Below are 19155 nucleotides of genomic sequence, written 5' to 3' on the forward strand. Positions count from 1 at the left end.
TCAGTAGGTGTTCACAGATGAATTATCCAGCTATGCCTACCATCTTATCCAAAGATAAAGTTAGATCTCAGATGTGAGGTTAGTCTGCTCTTTCTATATTCCCTGAATAGTGAGGTGGAGCTTATGGCAGGAAGAAATGAATATATTGACTTGTGACTTCCCAGACTGTTACTTTATACTGCATATTTGATTCTTATTTTTCCCCTGCCTTCCTGGTATGTAGCACGGAAGTTTGCAGCAAGGGACTAAGTCTTAGGCTGCATCTAATTCTTAAATGTGACCCCCAAGAAATTGTGTTTTATAAAGACAGATGCAGGTTTGGATCTTATTTCTGCTCTTGGCTGTTGGGAAGAGGGAGTTGGGAGCAGAGTGTGGAGACCAGAGTTGTCAGGTCAGTTGCAAAGGACCACAAGAATGGTAACCCATAAGATGAAAGTATTAGTTTATCTTCCTGACTTATTTTAGCTTAGCTTTTTGTTTGTTTGTTTGTTTAAATTTGAATTAACCTGTTTGGCTTCCATGAATGTTCCTTATATATATCCAGAACCAGCTCTGTGTCCTGGAGTATATGCATGGTCCCATGCCTTGCATTCCTGCTGCATATTTTGAGTTTTACTGCCGATCTTTGCTTATTTTTGGTTCAATTTTATTTTTATTTTTGTTTGTATTTTGTGTTCTGTTTCTGCTATATTTTCTTTTGCATTTTAGCTAAACTAAGACTTGCCCTGCATGGTGCCAGCTCTAGCACGCACAGCAGAGCCCTAGTCGATAAGAAGTTGCAAATCAGTATTCGAAAAGCACGGAGCCTGCAGGATCGCATGCAGCAGCAGCAATCATCACAGCAATCGTCGCAGCCCTCAACTTGCCTCCCCTCACAGGGGGGAGCCCTTCCTCACCCAACAAGGTAGTGCCTGGGAACCACTGTAGTTTATGGTGGAAGTGACCAAGGGAGGAAGTGACCATGGGAGCTCCATAGCCAGAGCTCTCTTTGCTGGCTACAGGGGAGAGAGGAGTCCCCTGAAAGATTTTCTTCTCTCAGGTCAGACATTTAGTGAAAAACTCATTGCACTATTTGTCCTTTTTTTTTTTTTTAAATAGTTCCTAGTAAAATGTAGAAATTAAAGCATAATAAATAGACCACTTTCTTTTGAGTTTGTCCCTGGACTTATGTAATAACACCATTATTACTTTTGTATGTATTATGTTTTTAGACATGGCAATCTGAACTACATTTTATGTTGCAGTAGAGGCCATTGATTTATTTTGGGATTTCAGTGCTTTCTGTCTCTCATGAATACAGAGAAAGCAGTCTTTCTTGCTCTGATTGAACTATAGAGAAGAGACACAAAGATGTCCTTTGTTTTGTTTTCTAACAGTTAGGACCAGGAAAAGTCCCTAAGGCCACTAGCCCTTGAATTTGACTGTTACTTAGAATAGATGGATTTAAATAAAAATTAATTTTTACTGTTAGTAAACCTGACTAGTTTTCAGAGTTTAATTGTTATATGAGCAGTTAGCATTTTTTTTTAACATTTGCCTATGCCTCACAATAACCTTATGAAATAAGGACTATTTATCATTTGTAAGTAAGGAAACTTGGCTCAGAGATGATAACTATGTTATCATATAGGTAACTCAGGTAGTAAGTAACAGAAGCGTAGGTTTCAAATCCAGGTCTATTTGACTCCATTAGGTTCCTCATAGGAGTATAATATGGTACTCAATAACAAAATGTTCTAAGTGTGACTGGGTGACTCCTTCCCACAAAAGTTTATTATTATGAATATATTATTTATAATATATTCATATATTTATCATATGTTATTATGGATGTATTATTATTTATTATTATGAATATATTATTCAAATTTAATGCTCATAGTTAGGATCCTCCTTTTTCTTCTTTTCCCCTGTTGTATAGTCCACTGATCAGAGATGTGTTTTAAATACATGTTATCTAGGTAGCTAAATTCAAGAAAACTTATGCCATTTGATATACCTGAGTGATTGAGGTTTTATTTAATGCTCCTAACACTGAGTTTTTTAGGTCAAAATAGTGAGACACCACCTAAATGCTGGTAATCCCTTTTCTTTACTCCCAAGTCTCAAAAGACATCTCAGTAATAACATAAATTATGCAGATTATGAAATGAATAAGTGCAATAGTGGAGTTCTTTGTAGTCCCATGAGCTCAAATCACCTTGTATTCTGTGAATGTGGTCTTTTGATTCTTTTGGCTTGGCTACCTCTCAAGATCCTGAATAGGATTCCCTCCCTATATATTGAATGCTGGATTTAATATGAGTGGACTAGGTTTTGTTTACTTTCCATGTCATCTGCATGTGGAACTAGCAATTTTTTTTTAATTTGCAAGTAGAATATAATTGGAATAGGATTTCATGGGTAGTGAAGAAAGTAGTCAAGGGCTTCATTTATTACTGTGTGACTTTGGTGAGGGCATTTAAAAAGAGGATTGCTATTATTGGGTATTAGCTGACCATGTGTCTTCTTTCTTGTGAATCTTTTTTTTTTTAAAGATTTATTTATTTATTTTTACAAGCACTGGGTACAGTCAGAAGTGCGGGAGGGTGAGAGAATTCACCAGAGCGGAGAGCAGAACAGGCAGACTGACGAAGTACACTGCTGAGGGGAGCAGCGGGTGGCAGGAGAGGTCTGCGCGCCATGTGGGACCCTTGCCCGGTGGCCAGGGATGGAACCGGCCCTGCAGAGACTGTGGGCAGCTTTGCAACCCAGCACTCAACCGCTGTGCCACCGGGGAGGCCCTCTTATGAATCTTTTACCTTTTGACTCTACTTGTACTTGTCTTTCCATTTATTTTCACCATTTCCTCTGTGGAGAGCTAGAAATGGAAACCAAATGAATAGTTCCTTTTGTAAATATTCTAATCAGTCAAGGCACCTTATAACTGGCTCTCTTCATTTGTTTTAGTGAACAACCTATCCCGCTCCAAGTTTTGTTAAGCCGGGATGCCCAACTGGAACCCTGCACGAATACAGAGTTTGGAGCAAGTTCTTTCATCCACTTACCTGCTTCCTGTCATGAGTCGCAGTCATCACTATACTCAGAGTCATCTGCCCTGTCTGTCCCGCAGCACAATTCCCCCAGTAGGTCTTCCTCAAACCTGCTGACTTCAGTTGAGGTAGACAACATTGACACCTCTGAGTTCCACAGGCAGGGCTTACCTAAAACACCAGGGAGAATGGAGAAGAATTGTCATCATGGTTGGGAACCCTTGGAAGATGTGGTTCAAGGATATAGAGGTGACAGCAGCTGCTGCAGCAGTTTCCCCACTCAAGAAGAAAAAGGCGTTGCTCAGAAACAGCTATTCCAAGAAAAGAGGGAATCTGTGGATTCATATCAGGTGATGCCTTGGTCACACCTAACTGGAACAGTCACCTTTGAGAAAGGAGATGTACAAAGCCTGACCTGTAGTCCTTCAAGTTCATCAGCTCAGTCCAGCTCTCCTCTGTACAGGGCCTGCCACCCTATAATGCCTGCTGCTTCCTTATCTGTGTTGCACTCTCCTGATACTGTGCAGAAAACTAACCAGTTTCTCCAAGCCAAAAGTCTCAAAACTTCATTGACTTCAAAAGAGAATGGAGGCAGTAAGGAGCCCTATAGACCAGAGTTTCCCAAAACAAAGGGGCTTGTCCGCTCTCTGACTGAGCAGTTCCAGAGGATGCAAAGTGTATCCACAAGAGATGGTACAGGTTCCCAGGATAGAAGTTTGCCAAATACTCTGAGGAAGAACCTTTCTGATTGTAAGCCTCCTTTCCCACAGGATGAAGGAAAAGGCCATTGGCCTTGGGCAAAACAGCAACCCTCTCTGGATAGTAGGGACAGATTGCCTTCCTGGGAAGAACCTACTGATCATTCTTCTCTTGCTATGAACTCTGGTCTTCTTAATGGTGAAACTTCTAGGGAAGAACAACCCAGGTTGACAGAGCCAGGTATGTACCAAGGGAAGCTGTCCCAAGTGAGAGATGCTAGGCCTAAGGAACTGGGTAGCTGTGTCAACCTTGGAACTTCCTTGCCTTTGGATTCCTGGGTGAATGTCACAAGGCTCTGTGATTCTCAACTTAAACATGGGGTCCCTGGGCCAGGAATGAAGTCCTCCTCCCATGATTCCCATACCTGTGTAAACTATCCAGAAAGAAACCACATCCTTTTGCATCCACACTGGAACCAAGACACAGAACAGGAGACCTCAGAACTGGAATCTCTCTACCAGACCAGTCTTCAGGCTTCTCAAGCTGGCTGTTCTGGATGGGGGCAGCAGGATGTGGTCTGGTATCCACCTTGCCAAACAGGTAAGAATGCAACCAGTAGCAGGGGAAATGGGAACATATAAAAGCTGAAAGCAAGAGGACATGGTCAGAGGGGAGTAATTTTCTGTCCAGATAATATCCCCAGCAAAGAGGTGGTAGTAGAACTTTTGACTTTATTCACAAAGACTTTGGGACAAGGGCTAAACTTTTTTCTGGCTAGAGTGAAGAATGGGACAAAATTATTCAGTCTTGTTCCTTTCTTTTAAAGTAAGTACCAATGAGTTTATACCTGGGATTTCTGCAGCACACATTACTAAGGAATGGTTCATAGGTCTTTGAGAGTGACTCAGAATGAGGTGGGGAGACTGATAGAAGTCACTTTCTATGGCTCAGGAGCTGAACTAATCCCAACATCCAGCCTCCAGATCAAACTTACAATGAGGATATTCACATTGAGCCAGTCTCCAATGTGGCATTTCCAAATTATCTTAACAGCAATATCAAGGCCTTCATGGGAACTGCCAGATTTAGAATTTTTCAAGGTGGTATGCCTGTACATAGGGTACTTGTTCACTGATTTGCTTTGAGTGTGTGAAGAATGAATTCATTTAGCTTCCTGACTAATAGAAGGGAAAAGAATAAACAAGTGTTTCAAAGAGTAGTAATAAAAACAAATAATATATTATAACTAAAATTTGAGCTAATTGAATGTCAGACATATTACCAAAAAACCCTCTTGACAAGAGAATTCTTATGTTGCCTAAAAACAATATAATATCAGGGCCTCCCCGGTGGCGCAGCGGTTGAGCGCTGGGTTGCGAAGCTGCCCGCAGTCTCTGCAGCGCTGGTTTGATCCCCGGCTGCTCCCCGGCCACCAGAGGAGGGTCCCACATGGCGCGCAGACCTCTCCTGGCGCCCGCTGCTCCCCTCAGCAGTGTACTTCGGTCCTTCTGCCTGCTCTGCTCCCTGCTCTGGCTCTGGTGAATTCTCTCACCCTCCCGCGCTTCTGACTGTACCCAGTGCTTGTATAAATAAATCTTTTGGCGAAAATAAATAAATCTTTTTTAAAAAAAAGATATATCAAGTCACAAAAATCATTGTTAATCCTATTCTTAATAATTTCGTGAATTTACTTCAGGCTTTGTCTTTTGCTTCTGTACTATATATTTAGTTTTATTTTTAGAAAAATCAGAATTGGGGGCCTCCCTGGTGATACAGGGGTTAAAGAAACAGTGCTATCAAGCTATCTGCATCCTTTGCAGCACAAGTTCCATCCCCGACCAGCCAGGGAGCTAACTCACATGGCGCAGCAGACCTCTCCTGTCTCACCTGCTGCTCCCCTCAGCAGTATATTTCAGTAGATCTGCCTGTTCTTTTCCCCACTCTTTCTCTGGTGAATCCTCGCACACACAACGCCCCCACACCTCTGGCCTGTACCCCAGTTCTTGTATGCATAAATAAATAAATATTTAAAAAAAGGTACAATAACCAGTATTCAGATTTTTTCAATTGTCTCATCATTGCCTTTTCATAATTGGTTTATTTCAAGTCAGGATCCATATACAATGCACACATTGCATTTAGTTGATTGGTGTCAAGGCTTTTCATTTTTTAGCCTGTAAAATTTCTCCTTTCCCCTTGTCATTTACTTGTTGGAGAAATTTGGTCACTTTTTGCCATTGTTCAAGATTTTGCTGATTGTATTCCAGTGGAGTTTTTTCTATTTTTAAACATGTTCTTCTAGCTCTTATTTATCCTATAATAACTTGTTACTAAGGGCTAAAGATTTGATTAAAGTCAGGTTCACTTTTTCTTTTTTTTTTTAAAAAAAAGATTTATTTATTTATACATAGAAGAACTGGGGTATAGGCCAGAGATGCGGTGGGTGGGGGACGGTGAGTGGATTCACCAGAGACAGAGTGGGGAGCAGAACAGGCAGATTGAAATACACTGCTGAGGGGAGCAGCTGAAACACACTGCTGAGGGGAGCAGCGGGTGAGACAGGAGAGGTCTGCTGCACAATGTGGGTCACTTCCCTGGCCAGGGTTCAAACTCATGCTGCAAGTAGCTGTAGATTGCTTCATAATGCTTACACTTAATCCCTTGTGCTACCAGGGAGTCCCCAGTTTCACTTTTTCTAAGAGGAGTAGTTCATAAGTATTACCTTTTACTTCTTGCACCAAGAAGTATATAATGTCTAGTAGTCTTTTTTATTGTTATTATTAATCAGTGAGTTGAGTTTATTTTAGTTTTATCTTGTATTAAATGTGGAAATCCTCTCGACACTACTCCTTACAAGATGGTCACCTCCATTTCTGCTAAATTGTCTTTATTTTTTTTCTAGTTTTATTGAATAATACTTGGCATAATCACTATAAATTTTGCATAATGGCATATAGCATGGTGACTTGATTTACATATATTGTGAAATGATTACCACAATATAGACTCTGCTGACTTAAAATACCAAGTAGGAAGTCACTGAAAGCCAATTAAATTGCATCGTTACCAGCCAATGAAACACATTCAAATAAAGCTGATTTATTTATTTATTTATTTATTTATTTATTTATATAATAAATTTTATTTTTATATTCCCCATACAATTGCAACCCCTCCATTCTGACCCCAATCCCTCCCCTCCCGCCCCCCACCCCCCAAAAAGTGTCTCTGGTTCATAGTTTTTTGTTGATTTTGATTTTCCCTTTCTTATAGTTATTCATTTTCCTGGTCCCTTATTTAAGTTTTCTAGATTCCTGCTATGAGTGAGACCATCCGGTATTTTTCTTTTTCTTTTTGGCTTATTTCACTGAGCATGATCCCTTCCAGCGCCATCCATGTTGCTGCAAATTGCATGTGTTTATCTTTTTTGAAGGCTGAGTAATATTCCATGGTATATATGTACCACATCTTCTTGATCCAGTCATCTATTTTTGGGCATTTGGGCTGTTTCCAAAGCTTAGCTATTGTAAACAGTGCTGCTATAAACATAGGTGTGCAGGTGCTCTTTGGAATTGATGTTTCTGTGTCCTTTTGGTAAATACCTAGGAGTGGAATTGCTGGATCATATGGAAGCTCTATGTTTAGTAGGTCGAGAAATCTCCACACAGCTCTCCATAGTGGTTGGACCAGTTTGCACTCCCACCAACAGTGCAGGAGAGTTCCTTTTTCTCCACAACCTCACCAACATTTGTTGTTGCTAGTTTTTTTAATATGTGCCATTCTCACTGGTGTAAGATGGTATCTCATGGTAGTTTTGATTTGCATTTCCCTGATTACAAGTGATGTTGAACATTTTTTCATATGCCTGTTGGCCAATTGCATTTCCTCTTCAGAGAAGTTTCTTTTTAGCTCTTCTGCCCATTTTTTGACTGGGTTATTTTCTTTGTTGTTGTTGAGTCTCATCAGCTCTTTGCAGATTTTTGTGATCAGTCCTTTATCATTAGTGTTGGGTGCAAAAATGTTCTCCCAGTCAGTGGGGTTTCTCTTTGTTTTTGTTATTGTCTCTTTTGCTGTGCAGAAGCTCTTTAATTTGATGTAGTCCCAGCTGTTTATCTTTGCCTTCACTATCACTGCTTTGGGTGATGTATCTGTAAAGATGTCTTTGATGTGCAAATCACATAGTGTTTTGCCTATATTTCCTTCTATATATTTTATGGTTTCAGGTCTTATGTCTAGTTCTTTAATCCATTTTGAGTGGATTTTTGTGTATGGTGTGAGGTAGTGGTCAAGCTTCATTCTTTTGCATGTAGCAACCCAATTTTCCCAGCACCATTTATTAAACAAACTTTCTTTGCTCCAATGCATAGTCTTTGCTCCTTTGTCAAAGATTAGTTGACCATAAATCTGTGGGTTTATTTCTGGATTTTCTATTCAATTCCGTTGGTCTGTATGTCTGTTCTTGTTCCAATACCATGCAGTTTTGATGATTATGGCTTTGTAGTATAGTTTGAAGTCTGGGAGTGTGATGCCTCCATTCCCTTCTTTCTTTTTCAGGAGAGCTTTGGCAATTCGGTGTTTTTTGTGATTCCATATGAATTTCATCAATAATTGTTCTATTTCTTTGAAGAATGACATTGAAATTTTGATTGGAATAGCATTGAATCTGTATATTGCTTTTGGTAGGATGGCCATTTTAATAATGTTTATTCTTCCAATCCATGAGCAGGGGATGTCTTTCCATTTCTTTGTGTCTTCTATTTCTTTTAACAGTGTTTTATAGTTTTCTTTGTATAGGTCCTTTACCTCTTTTGTTAGATTTATTCCCAAATATTTGATTTTTTTTTTGTTTCAATAATAAAAGGGATGGTTTTTTTGATTTCTTCTTCAGATTTATTGTTTGTGTATAGGAAGGCTACTGACTTTTGTGTGTTGATTTTGTATCCTGCCACTTTACTGAACTGATTGATGAGTTGAATTAGCTTTTCTGTGGAGTTTTTGGGGTTCTCTATGTATAATATCATATCGTCTGCAAATAGTGATAGTTTGACTTCTTCTTTTCCTATTTGGATTCCTTGGATGTCTTTCTCTTGTCTTATTGCCCTGGCTAGGACTTCCAGTATTATATTGAAAAGCAGTGGTGAGAGTGGACATCCTTGTCTTGTTCCAGATCTTAATGGAATTGCTTTCAGCTTTTCACCATTGAGAATGATACTGGCTGTTGGCTTCTCATAGATGGCCTTTATGATGTTGAGGTATGTTCCTTGTATCCCAAGAATTTCAAGGGCTTTTATCATGAATGGGTGTTGCACTTTGTTGAAAGCTTTCTCAGCATCTATTGATATTATCATATGGTTTTTATATTTCTTTTTGTTGATGTGTTGGATGACGTTGATTGATTTTCTGATGTTAAACCATCCTTGTGTCCCTGGAATGAATCCTACTTGGTCGTGGTGAATTATCTTATGGATACATTGTTGGATTCTGATAGCTAAAATTTTGTTGAGGATTTTTGCATCAGTGTTCATTAGGGAGATTGGCCTGTAGTTTTCCTTTTTTGTGTTGTCCTTATTCAGTTTTGGTATTAGTGTAATGTTGGCTTCATAGAACGTGTTTGGTATTGTCTCTTCCTTCTCAATTTTTTGGAAGAGTTTGTGAAGGATAGGCACCAATTCATCTCTGAATGTTTGGTAGAATTCGTTTGTAAATCCACCATGTCCTGGGCTTTTGTTTTTGGGGAGGTTTTTGATTACCATTTCAATTTCGCTGCTTGTAGTTGGTCTGTTTAGGTGTTCTATTTCTTCTTTATCTAGTTTTGGGTGATTGTAGAGTTGTAGGAATTTGTCCATCTCCTCTAGATTGTTGAACTTGTTTCCATACAACTCTTCATAGTAGTTACTGATTATTCTTTTTATTTCTGCTGTGTCCGTTGTGATTTCTCCTCTTTCATTTCTGATCCTGTTTATTTGTGCTTTCTCCCTTTTTTCCTTTGTGAGCCTGGCTAGGGGTTTGTCTATTTTATTGATTTTTTCGAAGAACCAAGCTGATTTATTTTTAACTCATGATACCATTAATTTTGGTTTTGCAATGATTATCTGAGTTCTGGGAATGAGGACTGGCAAACTTTTGAAGTTTGGCGATAAGGATAAAAAGGCAAATATATGCCAGGTGTTGTTCTGAGAAGCTAAAACAACAGTGCCCATATTATTTTACAAAAGGTTCATGTAAGTAAAAGTATGTGTTTATGCTTAACTGTCTTTAAAACAATCAGCGTCTACTCCCTTAAAAGGTTCTAGTTGCCACCTCCCTATCTAGAAATCATATTTGACTTGATAAGAAATGCTCCAAATTTTAACCATATCAGCTGTAATTCTTAAATCTGGCTGTCCATCCTAGTTAACTGGGGAGTGACTTTAAAAAGAAAAAGAACAGAGCTAGACCAAAGGCTTCATGACATTAAATTTAGCAGTCATCTTGGATTAAAAAATGGATAAACAAAAAAAATTAAAAAACATTATTTTATATAAATGGAACCATAGCATGCATGATGTTTTTATTATAGACCATTTTACTGCCTACCTTTCCTACCATCATGTCAGTCCCTATCTTTTATCCTCTGCCTTCCAGGTAATAATCTATTTGCATACTTCTGTGTTTTTCTGTTCATATATCTTATATAGACCCACATATACTTTTTTTTTTTAAAAGATTTTTTTATTTATACAAGAACCGGGGTACAGGCCAGATGTGCGGGAGGGTGAGAGGATTTATCAGAGCCAGAGTGGGGAACAGAACAGTCAGACTGACAAAATACACTGCTGAGGGGAGCAGCGGGCATGGCAGGAGAGGTCTGCACATCATGTGGGACCCTTGCCAGTGGCCAGGGATCAAACAGGCGCTGCAGAGGCTGTGGGCAGCTTCGCAGCCCAGCGCTCAACCGCAGCACCACCAGGGGAGGCCCTAAACTGGTATTTTTTTGCATCTTATTCCCAAAAGTAGAATTATTGGGTAAAGGGTATAAATATGTCTTCAATTTTAATTACTATTTCTAGATTCCTTTTTAGGAAGTCTGCAACATTTCACATTTCTTCCAACAATGTTTGATATTTTCCTACTTTGGGGGGGGGGGAAGCTTTTAAAAGATAAATATTTCTAGGCTCTAACCACAAAAATTCTGATTCAGTAGGTCTGGGGAGAAGTACAGAAAAATATGTGTTGTTAAAAGCTCCTAGGATGAATTTTAGGTGGTATTGAAACCACTTGTATTTAAACACCAGGAAATATTAAAAATAACTAGTCTTCTAGTTTACTATCAGCAATATCATGCTTTAGCCAGGTACATGTTTTAGAATCAAAATATCAAATCTAATCAAGACATATGAAATGTAGGTCAAGGGCATATACATTTTCGGTATGGAACACTTAATTAGTTGTATTGGGGCGAGCCCCTTGGGAGTCACATACCTAGTTTGGAGCAGTTTCTTCTTAATAGTATAGCAAAATTTTAATGAAGAAGTATGTATTTAGCAGTTGTTTAGAATTTAAGTAATTGAGAGAAGCTAATGGGATAAATAAAAGTGTTAATATATATATATATTTAAAGATATATTTATTTATGCATACAAGAACTAGGGTACAGGCCAGAGGTGTGGGGGGTGAGAGGATTCACTAGAGACAGAACGAGGAGCAGAACAGGCAGACTGATGAAATACACTGCTGAGGGGAGCAGTGGGCGAGACAGGAGAGGTCTGCTGCACCATGTGGGTCATCTACCTGGCCGGGGATTGAACTGTTGCTGCAGTAGCTGTGGATTCCTTCATAATGCTGATGCTTAACCACTTGCACCACCAGGGAGGCCTTGAAAGTGTTAAAATGTTGCTAAAGAGCGCTTGCTCATAGTAATAAGTCATCATAGGAGATGATAAAGAGTATTATGGTGAAAATTGAGAAATGTGAATTTTCATAGTGATTAAACTACTATCTACCAGTCATACCCTAGAACTTATGTGTAATGAGATTTGGTAAAATGAAGAGGTTTGAGGGTGTCCCTGCTGGCCTAGGGGCTCGGTCTTAGGGCTCTCACCCCTGTGGCCTGAGTTTGATCCCCAACCGGGTAGCTACCCACGTGGCATAACAGACCTCTCCTGTCTTTCCTGCTGCACCCCTTAGCAGTGTATTTCAGTAGTAGATCTGCCTGCTTTGCTCCCCTTTCTATCTCTGGTAAATCCTCTCATCCCTTCTCCCCCCAACACCTATGGCTTACACCCAAGTACTTCTATGCAAAAAAAAAAAAAAAAAGAGTTTTAACAGGTGATTATTCTCATTTTAGTGCTGAACTAGACTAAAGATAATAGTTCATTTTTGTCATCACAGATGCTCTAAAGAATCACTGTGCCGGCTAGTTTCCTCTTTTTTTTTTTTTTTTTTTTAAAGATTTATTTCTTTTTTCTTTTTTTTTTTCTTGTTTTCTCTCTCTCTCTTTTTTTTTAATGATTTATTTATTTGTGCACACAAGAGCTGGGTTACAGGCCAGAGATGTGGGGTGGGGGGAGGGTGAAAAGATCCACCAGAGACAGAATGGGGAACAGAATATGCAGATTGACTGAAACACACTGCTGAGGGGAGCAGTGGGCAAGACAGGAGAGGTCTGCCTTGCAATGTGGGTTTCTCCCTGGCAAGTCGGGGATCAAACTCATGCTGTAGAGACTATGGATTGCTTCATAGTGTGGTGCTTAACCCCTTGCACCACCAGGGAGGCCCTAGTTTGCTCTTTATATGAGTCTTGGGCTCACGTCTGATGGCAGCAAAGTTAATTGTGTTTACAAAAATGGAATGAGGCAACATGAGGACTTTCAATTATCTGTCCACAGAGCTCCTTCTCTATAAGGTTCTTTAAGGTCTGACTTCTGAGACCTTTTTGGCCTATAGGGAACTAGTAATATTCTGACACTCCTGTTTCTATATTATAAGAGTACACTGTCCCTAGGATTCAGGAATGCATATTTGTTATTTAATGAAATAAATATTAATTATTAATGAAGTTCTTACCTCTGAGTTTTGTGCTGACAGTTTAGACCCTCAGAGAAGAGATGGCTTCAATTTGTATTTATGTTTTCCTCCTCAGGCTCTGCAGATGGCATGGGGAGGAGATTGCACTCAGCCCCTGGCCTTGGTCTCTCAAAGACTCCAACAGCAGAAATGGAGCACAGTCTCCATGAAGCAAGCACAGTGCCTGCTTCTCAGGTAGCAAACTCAGGTCCTAAAGTGCTTGTGTGGGGTGGTGTGTTGGGGAAGGAAATATGGGGACCTATGAATGGGAAGGTTGGTGGTCAGACAGGGGAGGGTAATGTGGGCTATTAGTAGAGAACATGATCTATATTGGATTTCTTTTGAGTGAGAGATTCAGAATGACTACTACTTTTTAATATACAGCTAATTCAAGTCTCTACTATTGAGTCTTACTCTATTTTCTCTTATATTTCTGGGGACTGAGTCTGGGGGGAAAGTACAGGTCTGGCATTCTATCAATTTACCTGTATTTGTCTGTGCATTTAAAGGCCATACCTTGCTGTGGTCTCAGCAGGGAGTACGGGAAGGATGATCAATGTGGTGCTGAAAACTTTGACCCCATCTCACAGTTTTAGGAGCACCATTGTTACATAGTGGGTGGTAGCTTCAGTCTCTTCCCATATTTTTCTAAGGAGAATCATGTTCTATATATTCAGAATACACTTTTTTCTCTTGCTAGGTAAAAATATAGTGCAGGTAAAGGGGTAGCAGACACTGAAATTATCTTTTGGGGGAAATCCACATGCACTCAGCCAAAATGAGGACACATAGTCATTATTTTATTGATACATTTAGTTGGAGCCCAGAGGAAAGTCCCTTTCCTGCAGTGGTTCTGGAAAATGTGTTATAAAGTTTCTTAGGGTGAGAAGAGTTCTAGAAGTCCTGGAAGATTCTCGGAGAAGCAAAGGGTGCTGACTTGGTCAGACCCGTTGCACTAATCAAAGGATTGAGTGGATCAAGAAGATGTAGCATATATACACAATGTAATATTATTCAGCAATCAAAAAGATAAACTCATGTCATTTGCAGCAACTAGAAGGAACTAGAAGGAATTATGCTCAGTGAAATAAGCCAGAAGGAAAAAGAAAGATACAGGATGGTTTCACTTATAGCAGGAATATAGGGGAACCAAATAAGGCATCAGCGTAAAAAAATAATAACAGTACAAAACACAACAAAGCAAAACCAGACAATTATAAATCAGAGCCATACTGCAAGGGAGGACGAGGGAGAGGGATCAGAGGGAGGGAGGGAGGAGCGCAGGGGATGGAGGTGATGGTGCATGGGTGCATTGGTGAAGGAAACTCTGGGGACTACACCTGAGGAAGTGGGGGTAAGCAAATATTGTTTAAAAATGAGCAATGATGTAAAAAATTTAAAAAATTAATATAAAAAAATTAAACATACCCTTACCATATGGTGAAAAAACAAAGTATTGAATATTGTTTTGCCTTTTACTTCCCACCCCTGTATGTGATTGAGTGGGGTCCAGTTGTGCTTTCAAGCTTTCTTGCTAGTGAAGCGTGTAACATTAGCAGGAACAGGAAAATGATTTAAACTCTTCCTCTGTAAGGCTTTTCATATGGAATTAATATAGTAATCTATAGATAAAGGGACAGGGACATCCTAGTCAGCAGAGATCAATAAATTCTCTAGCTGGGTTTGTGGTTGATAGTATGTTTTAAGAGTTTCACTCATACTTAAGTTTTCATTAAATAGAGGTTAGGATGCAAAACACCAGTACAATTAAGCTTGTTTAGCAGGGCAGTTGAATAAAAGTTTTTAAACTGGTTTGAAATATGTGGTACCAAAAAAAAAAAAAGTCCACTCACAAAAAAACATACAGTGACCACCAAGTCTTTGTTCTGTCAGTCCTTTAGATCTAGTTACCCTTCTAAAAGAGTGTCATTTTTCTAATTTACTGTTTTTAAGTAACTAAGTTATTCTGAACAAGGTCATTCTTTTTGGAAAAGGTAGTTTTTCTGCTCAGCATTTGTTTTCATATACCTTCAAGGCCTTTAATGGCAAATTGTTATTTTCTGAGGAGAGTTGGCTTTTTTGTTATTAATTCATGAATGATTTATTGGTTTATTAATCTGCGTATTATTCTAGGTACTGGGAATACAGTGGTGAATGAACTAGAATATAGTCCCTGCTCCCATAGACTTTGTGTTTTAGTGGAGAGACAGAAATGAGTTTAAATATGGAATCTATAGGTAGCCATGACTGTACTTGGTAAAGACATCTAATGGAATTGTGGAGAAGCGGTACAAACCCAAGGGCTATGTCAACATTTGAGTCTAGGCAATTTAGGAAACTAGTACAAGGAAGGAGGAGTTTGGAGGGATGTTGGTTTGATTTTGAACATATTAGTGTTTCAGTTGTTAAATGGAGTATTTCTGAGACCTTGCCACAAAAGGAAATAACTAATAGGATATAAAACAGGACATATCAGTGGGTAGAAACTTGATGGTCAAAATAAGAGACTGGAATGGAGTGGTAACAGGAAAGAAGATGGAGTAGTGGAGTTCTTGCTTGTACATTTAAGGATATGTATTTTAGTTCCCAATATTTAGAGAGTCTAGAATTCTGTCAACTCTCAAGCTTTTTGAGTATTTCATTTCTTCTCTATCTTAAAATTTCTGTCAGTCTCTCTAATTCTATTATGAGTTTGCTAAAGACAAATGGGCATTGAGGAATACAGAGGAATATAGTTTAAGAGAAAAGAATCTGTATTTGGTATCTGCAGTTCAAATTCATCAAGATGTTTCCTGGAGGGTGAAATGAGAACCATTGAGTATTTTGGGTCCCTCTCTAGAATAAGGCATGTTTGTACTCTAATTCCTCTCCACCTCTCCCTGCGTGTCTCACTGTGTTTACCCAACCATATCCTGCTGTGTGTTAATCCTCATCTCTGTGTTTTTTTGTCTTGTCTCATTATAAGGATTCATCAAACACGAGGAAAAAACCTTTGGAAACCGGGCATCGTTGTTCCAGCTCCTCTTCCCTCCCTGTTACCCATGATCCTCCTGTGTTTCTCCTTGGTTCCCAACTCTACCCACCCCAACCACAGTTCCTGTCCCCAGATGTCTTGATGCCCAGCATGGCAGGGGAGCCCCATAGACCCCCAGGTAATTCACCCCAAATGTAATACATGCCAGAATGTGGTGCCTTTCTGTGAACCTAGAAGGATCAAATCAGTACACGTTTTGGGTGCTGGTATCCCCTGGTGGGGTGGCAGAGAGATAATGTACCATTGTGTTGAGATTAAAGCGTTGAAATAGATGAATTGCAGTTGATTCATTTCTTGGGCAGTATGATTCTCAGTCTAAGGCTCTAGACCAGTGCCCCCAGAATCTAATTCCCATGAGAGTGAACTTTTTCATTCATGATAAGATAGCTTTCAAGTGACCAAGGGGTCTTAATACTCAAGTCTTTAAGATCCCTCCAAACCAGAAAGTGTCACCTATCAGCTGGTTTTCTTTCTTCCTATGGTCTGAATCTTAGCTAAGGTATGGTCTAGGAGGACAAAGAGTAAATGGGAGACTTGGAAAGATCCTTGATGCCTAGCACATGGCATGCACATGGCATATTTAGGCCATGTATACAGACCTTGGTTGGGGGGGGCGGTGAGTGTAAGTATTATTTGGCTTTCTTTGACTTTTCACAGCAAGATTGTTCCTTTTCCTTCTAATGGTCTGAATCAACAGCTTAAGGCAGTGATTCTCAAAGGGAACGGGGAAGTGCTACCAGCCTGTAGTAGTTAGAAGCGAGGGTGCTGCTGAACATGCTACCATGCAAAGGGAAGTTACCCCCCCCCTTTCCTAAACAAAGAATTATTTACCCAAAATAATAATTGGTTTTAGGATATAAATGTCCCATAAGGGGTGGGGATGAGGGGAAAGACAGTGGTTCTAGGAGAGAAGAAAGAGTAGTAGTATTGATATTTTTGTCCAAATTTTAGGGAGCTTTGGATAAGTAGACTTTCTGGATAGATTGAGTCCTATTATTCAGGGAAGCAGCCACGTTGCTAGACTCTTTTGACAGTTGTTAGGGATAGCTGAGCTTTTTTATTTCAGCCTCTGCTGCACTAAATGCTATGGTGAATATGTGGTATGGGAGAGGCAGCCCTCTGTTCTCAAAGAGTTCAGAGTTTAAATAATCAGAATATACATACATGCAAGACTATAGCGCAGATGTTGATAAATTATAAAATAAAGAATGTAAAGTATTTCTTAGTAATTTAGTTTTTTTTTTTTAAGTAAAGGGGAATTAGTGTATAGAAAAGGGATTCTACATTTTGTATGGTGGAAGAGTATTTTAAACAGAAGCACAGATATCGGAGAATAAGCCAGGGTATAAGTAGAAACAGCAGAAGTGGAGTGATAGTACTGTTTAAGAGCAGTAGCAGAGTTGTCATAATGGGAATTTAGATTTGCAGTATTAGGGAGGCATTCGTGTGTTGTGTGTGTGTGTGTGCGTGCGCACACGTGCATGTGCGCTTTAGAGAAAGGATTATAATGTAGTGGTTAGAAGTATGGTAATATGTAGGCAAATGCTTCATTTGCCTAGGTTGCAGTTAAGAGACTTGATTTTGAGGTACATTAATTTTTTAAAATGAAATTGAAAGCAAAGCTAGCTAGGCTCCTTTACCTTGTTGTAGAGACAAGAACAGTCAAGAATGGTCTCCTGGGAAGGAGAATGATTTACTGAAGATATTCTATCTTTGGGTTTCTTTTCTTTCCTCAGGAACTTCAAGGAGTGTCCAGCAGTTTTTGGCTCTGTGTGACAGGGGTGAAACTTCCCAAGGGGTCAAGTACACAGGAAGGACTTTGAGCTACCGGAGTCTCCCCCATCGTTCCAGAGCAGATGCATCCTGGGGACAATGGTCAGAGACCAACCAGCATATTGGGGCCCGATTCCTGACTACTCCAGGATGCAAGCCTCAACTAACCCACACTGCCACGTTATCAGAAAGACACCAGGGCTATCAGGTTCCTCATGCTCAGTCCTTCAGGGAGCTTTTCCAATCACCTTCCCATTCCCCCATTGTTTACCCTGTGTCCCCGCCATCAGGTAGTCTTAGTGTACCCCTGAGATCAGGTTGGAATTCAGGTACTATTCCAGGGTCTCAAGCATCAGGTCCTCGAAGAGTAGATATGCCCCCAGATGATGACTGGAGGCAAAGCAGTTATGCCCTACAATCTAGGCAAAGGAGGACACGAGGAGAGGAGTTTCTGTTTGTTATAACAGATGCCCCCAGAAGAGAACAGATCAGGACAAAAGCCCTGCAGCACAGCAGGTGGTAAAGGTCACCCCTTTCCTTTCTTGGAGCCAGTTTTCTCTGTGAAACTGTACTGTAGCAGATTTGGTATCCTTCATCCCTGCCAGGGTTGTGCTAGTTTAATCTCAACATAGTGTTGGCAGTTTCTTCTAGGGGTGCAAAGAACCTCTAATGAGACCTGGCTCTTTGAGAAGGAATATTTGAAATTCCAATTTCCACTTATCTAAAAGGAATTGGCTGCTGTTTAGGGTTTTATTTAAATCACTTTAAAGATAAATCCATATTATTTTGGACATTAGCCATTTTTTAGGATCTTAGGGTCACTGTTTTATTCCTGGATACTTTATGTTCCCATGTGAACCTGAACCCTCAACCTCTGCTCCCTATTACATTACCAACTTCTATCCTTTGTTTTTTCTACCTATCCTTATTATCTGACCTGACATCCCCAATACCCATCCTAGAGGCATATGTAGTCCTATGGTCATGGTCTTGACTGCATCATTCAGGGCAGCCCACCTGCACAGGCATTATAGACTGTCAGCCTTCCCAGTGCCCCTAAACCTCAGGCCTAAAACACAGAGCTGCCAACTTAATATTTGCCCTTCTGAACAGGCATACTAACATACCCTCCCGCTCTCAGCAGCAGAGCCATTACTGCCACTTTCTCAGTCGCTGTTGTAAACCCTGAGTCAGCTGAACTATTTTAGGGCCAAACATACTGTTTTTGTAAAGTATTTTTCATTAATAAATCTATAAGATAGTTCTATTTAATCCCTTTTGTCATTTAATTGTCTGTTTAAACTTTTTGTATATTCTTTTGTATCAGCGTGGGGAGGTCTGGATAAGAAATAACCAATTCCCAGTGGCTTGAGCTTCCAAAGAGAGAGCCATGGCATAAGGCACAAACATAACATGTATGTATGTTTGTATGTATGTGTGGCTTTTGACTAAGTGAAGGTGAGGAGCCAAAGAGGAGCTGAAGAATGTATACTCAAGGTGGGAGTCAATGGGCCCTATACAGAAGTTACTTTCCTCTTTATTACCACTGCTGGTATAATTACTACCCCTTTT

General features: G+C 39.8%; 1 protein-coding gene across 6 annotated transcripts in view; it reads left to right on the forward strand.

Moving 5' to 3' along the window:
• The window catches only part of USP54 (ubiquitin specific peptidase 54), a gene marked incomplete at both ends in the record, with an annotated part of 56860 nt that extends 38691 nt beyond the window's left edge, over window positions 1-18169 (forward strand). For 3 of the 6 annotated variants that reach the window (XM_084244607.1, XM_084244608.1, XM_084244609.1), the window contains 5 exons: window positions 709-904; window positions 2950-4331; window positions 12853-12971; window positions 15742-15928; window positions 17547-18169. In XM_084244607.1, coding sequence (XP_084100733.1) covers window positions 709-904; window positions 2950-4331; window positions 12853-12971; window positions 15742-15928; window positions 17547-18106 — 2444 coding nt within the window. Of the gene's footprint in view, window positions 1-708; window positions 905-2949; window positions 4332-12852; window positions 12993-15741; window positions 15929-17546 lie in introns of all 6 variants that reach the window. The other 3 variants (XM_084244610.1, XM_084244611.1, XM_084244606.1) reach the window with 2 other exon arrangements.
• Between the last annotated feature and the right edge of the window lie 986 nt (window positions 18170-19155).

This window comes from Talpa europaea (genome assembly GCF_964194135.1).
Source record: "Talpa europaea genome assembly, chromosome: 10".
In the NCBI taxonomy this organism is placed as follows: domain Eukaryota; kingdom Metazoa; phylum Chordata; class Mammalia; order Eulipotyphla; family Talpidae; genus Talpa; species Talpa europaea.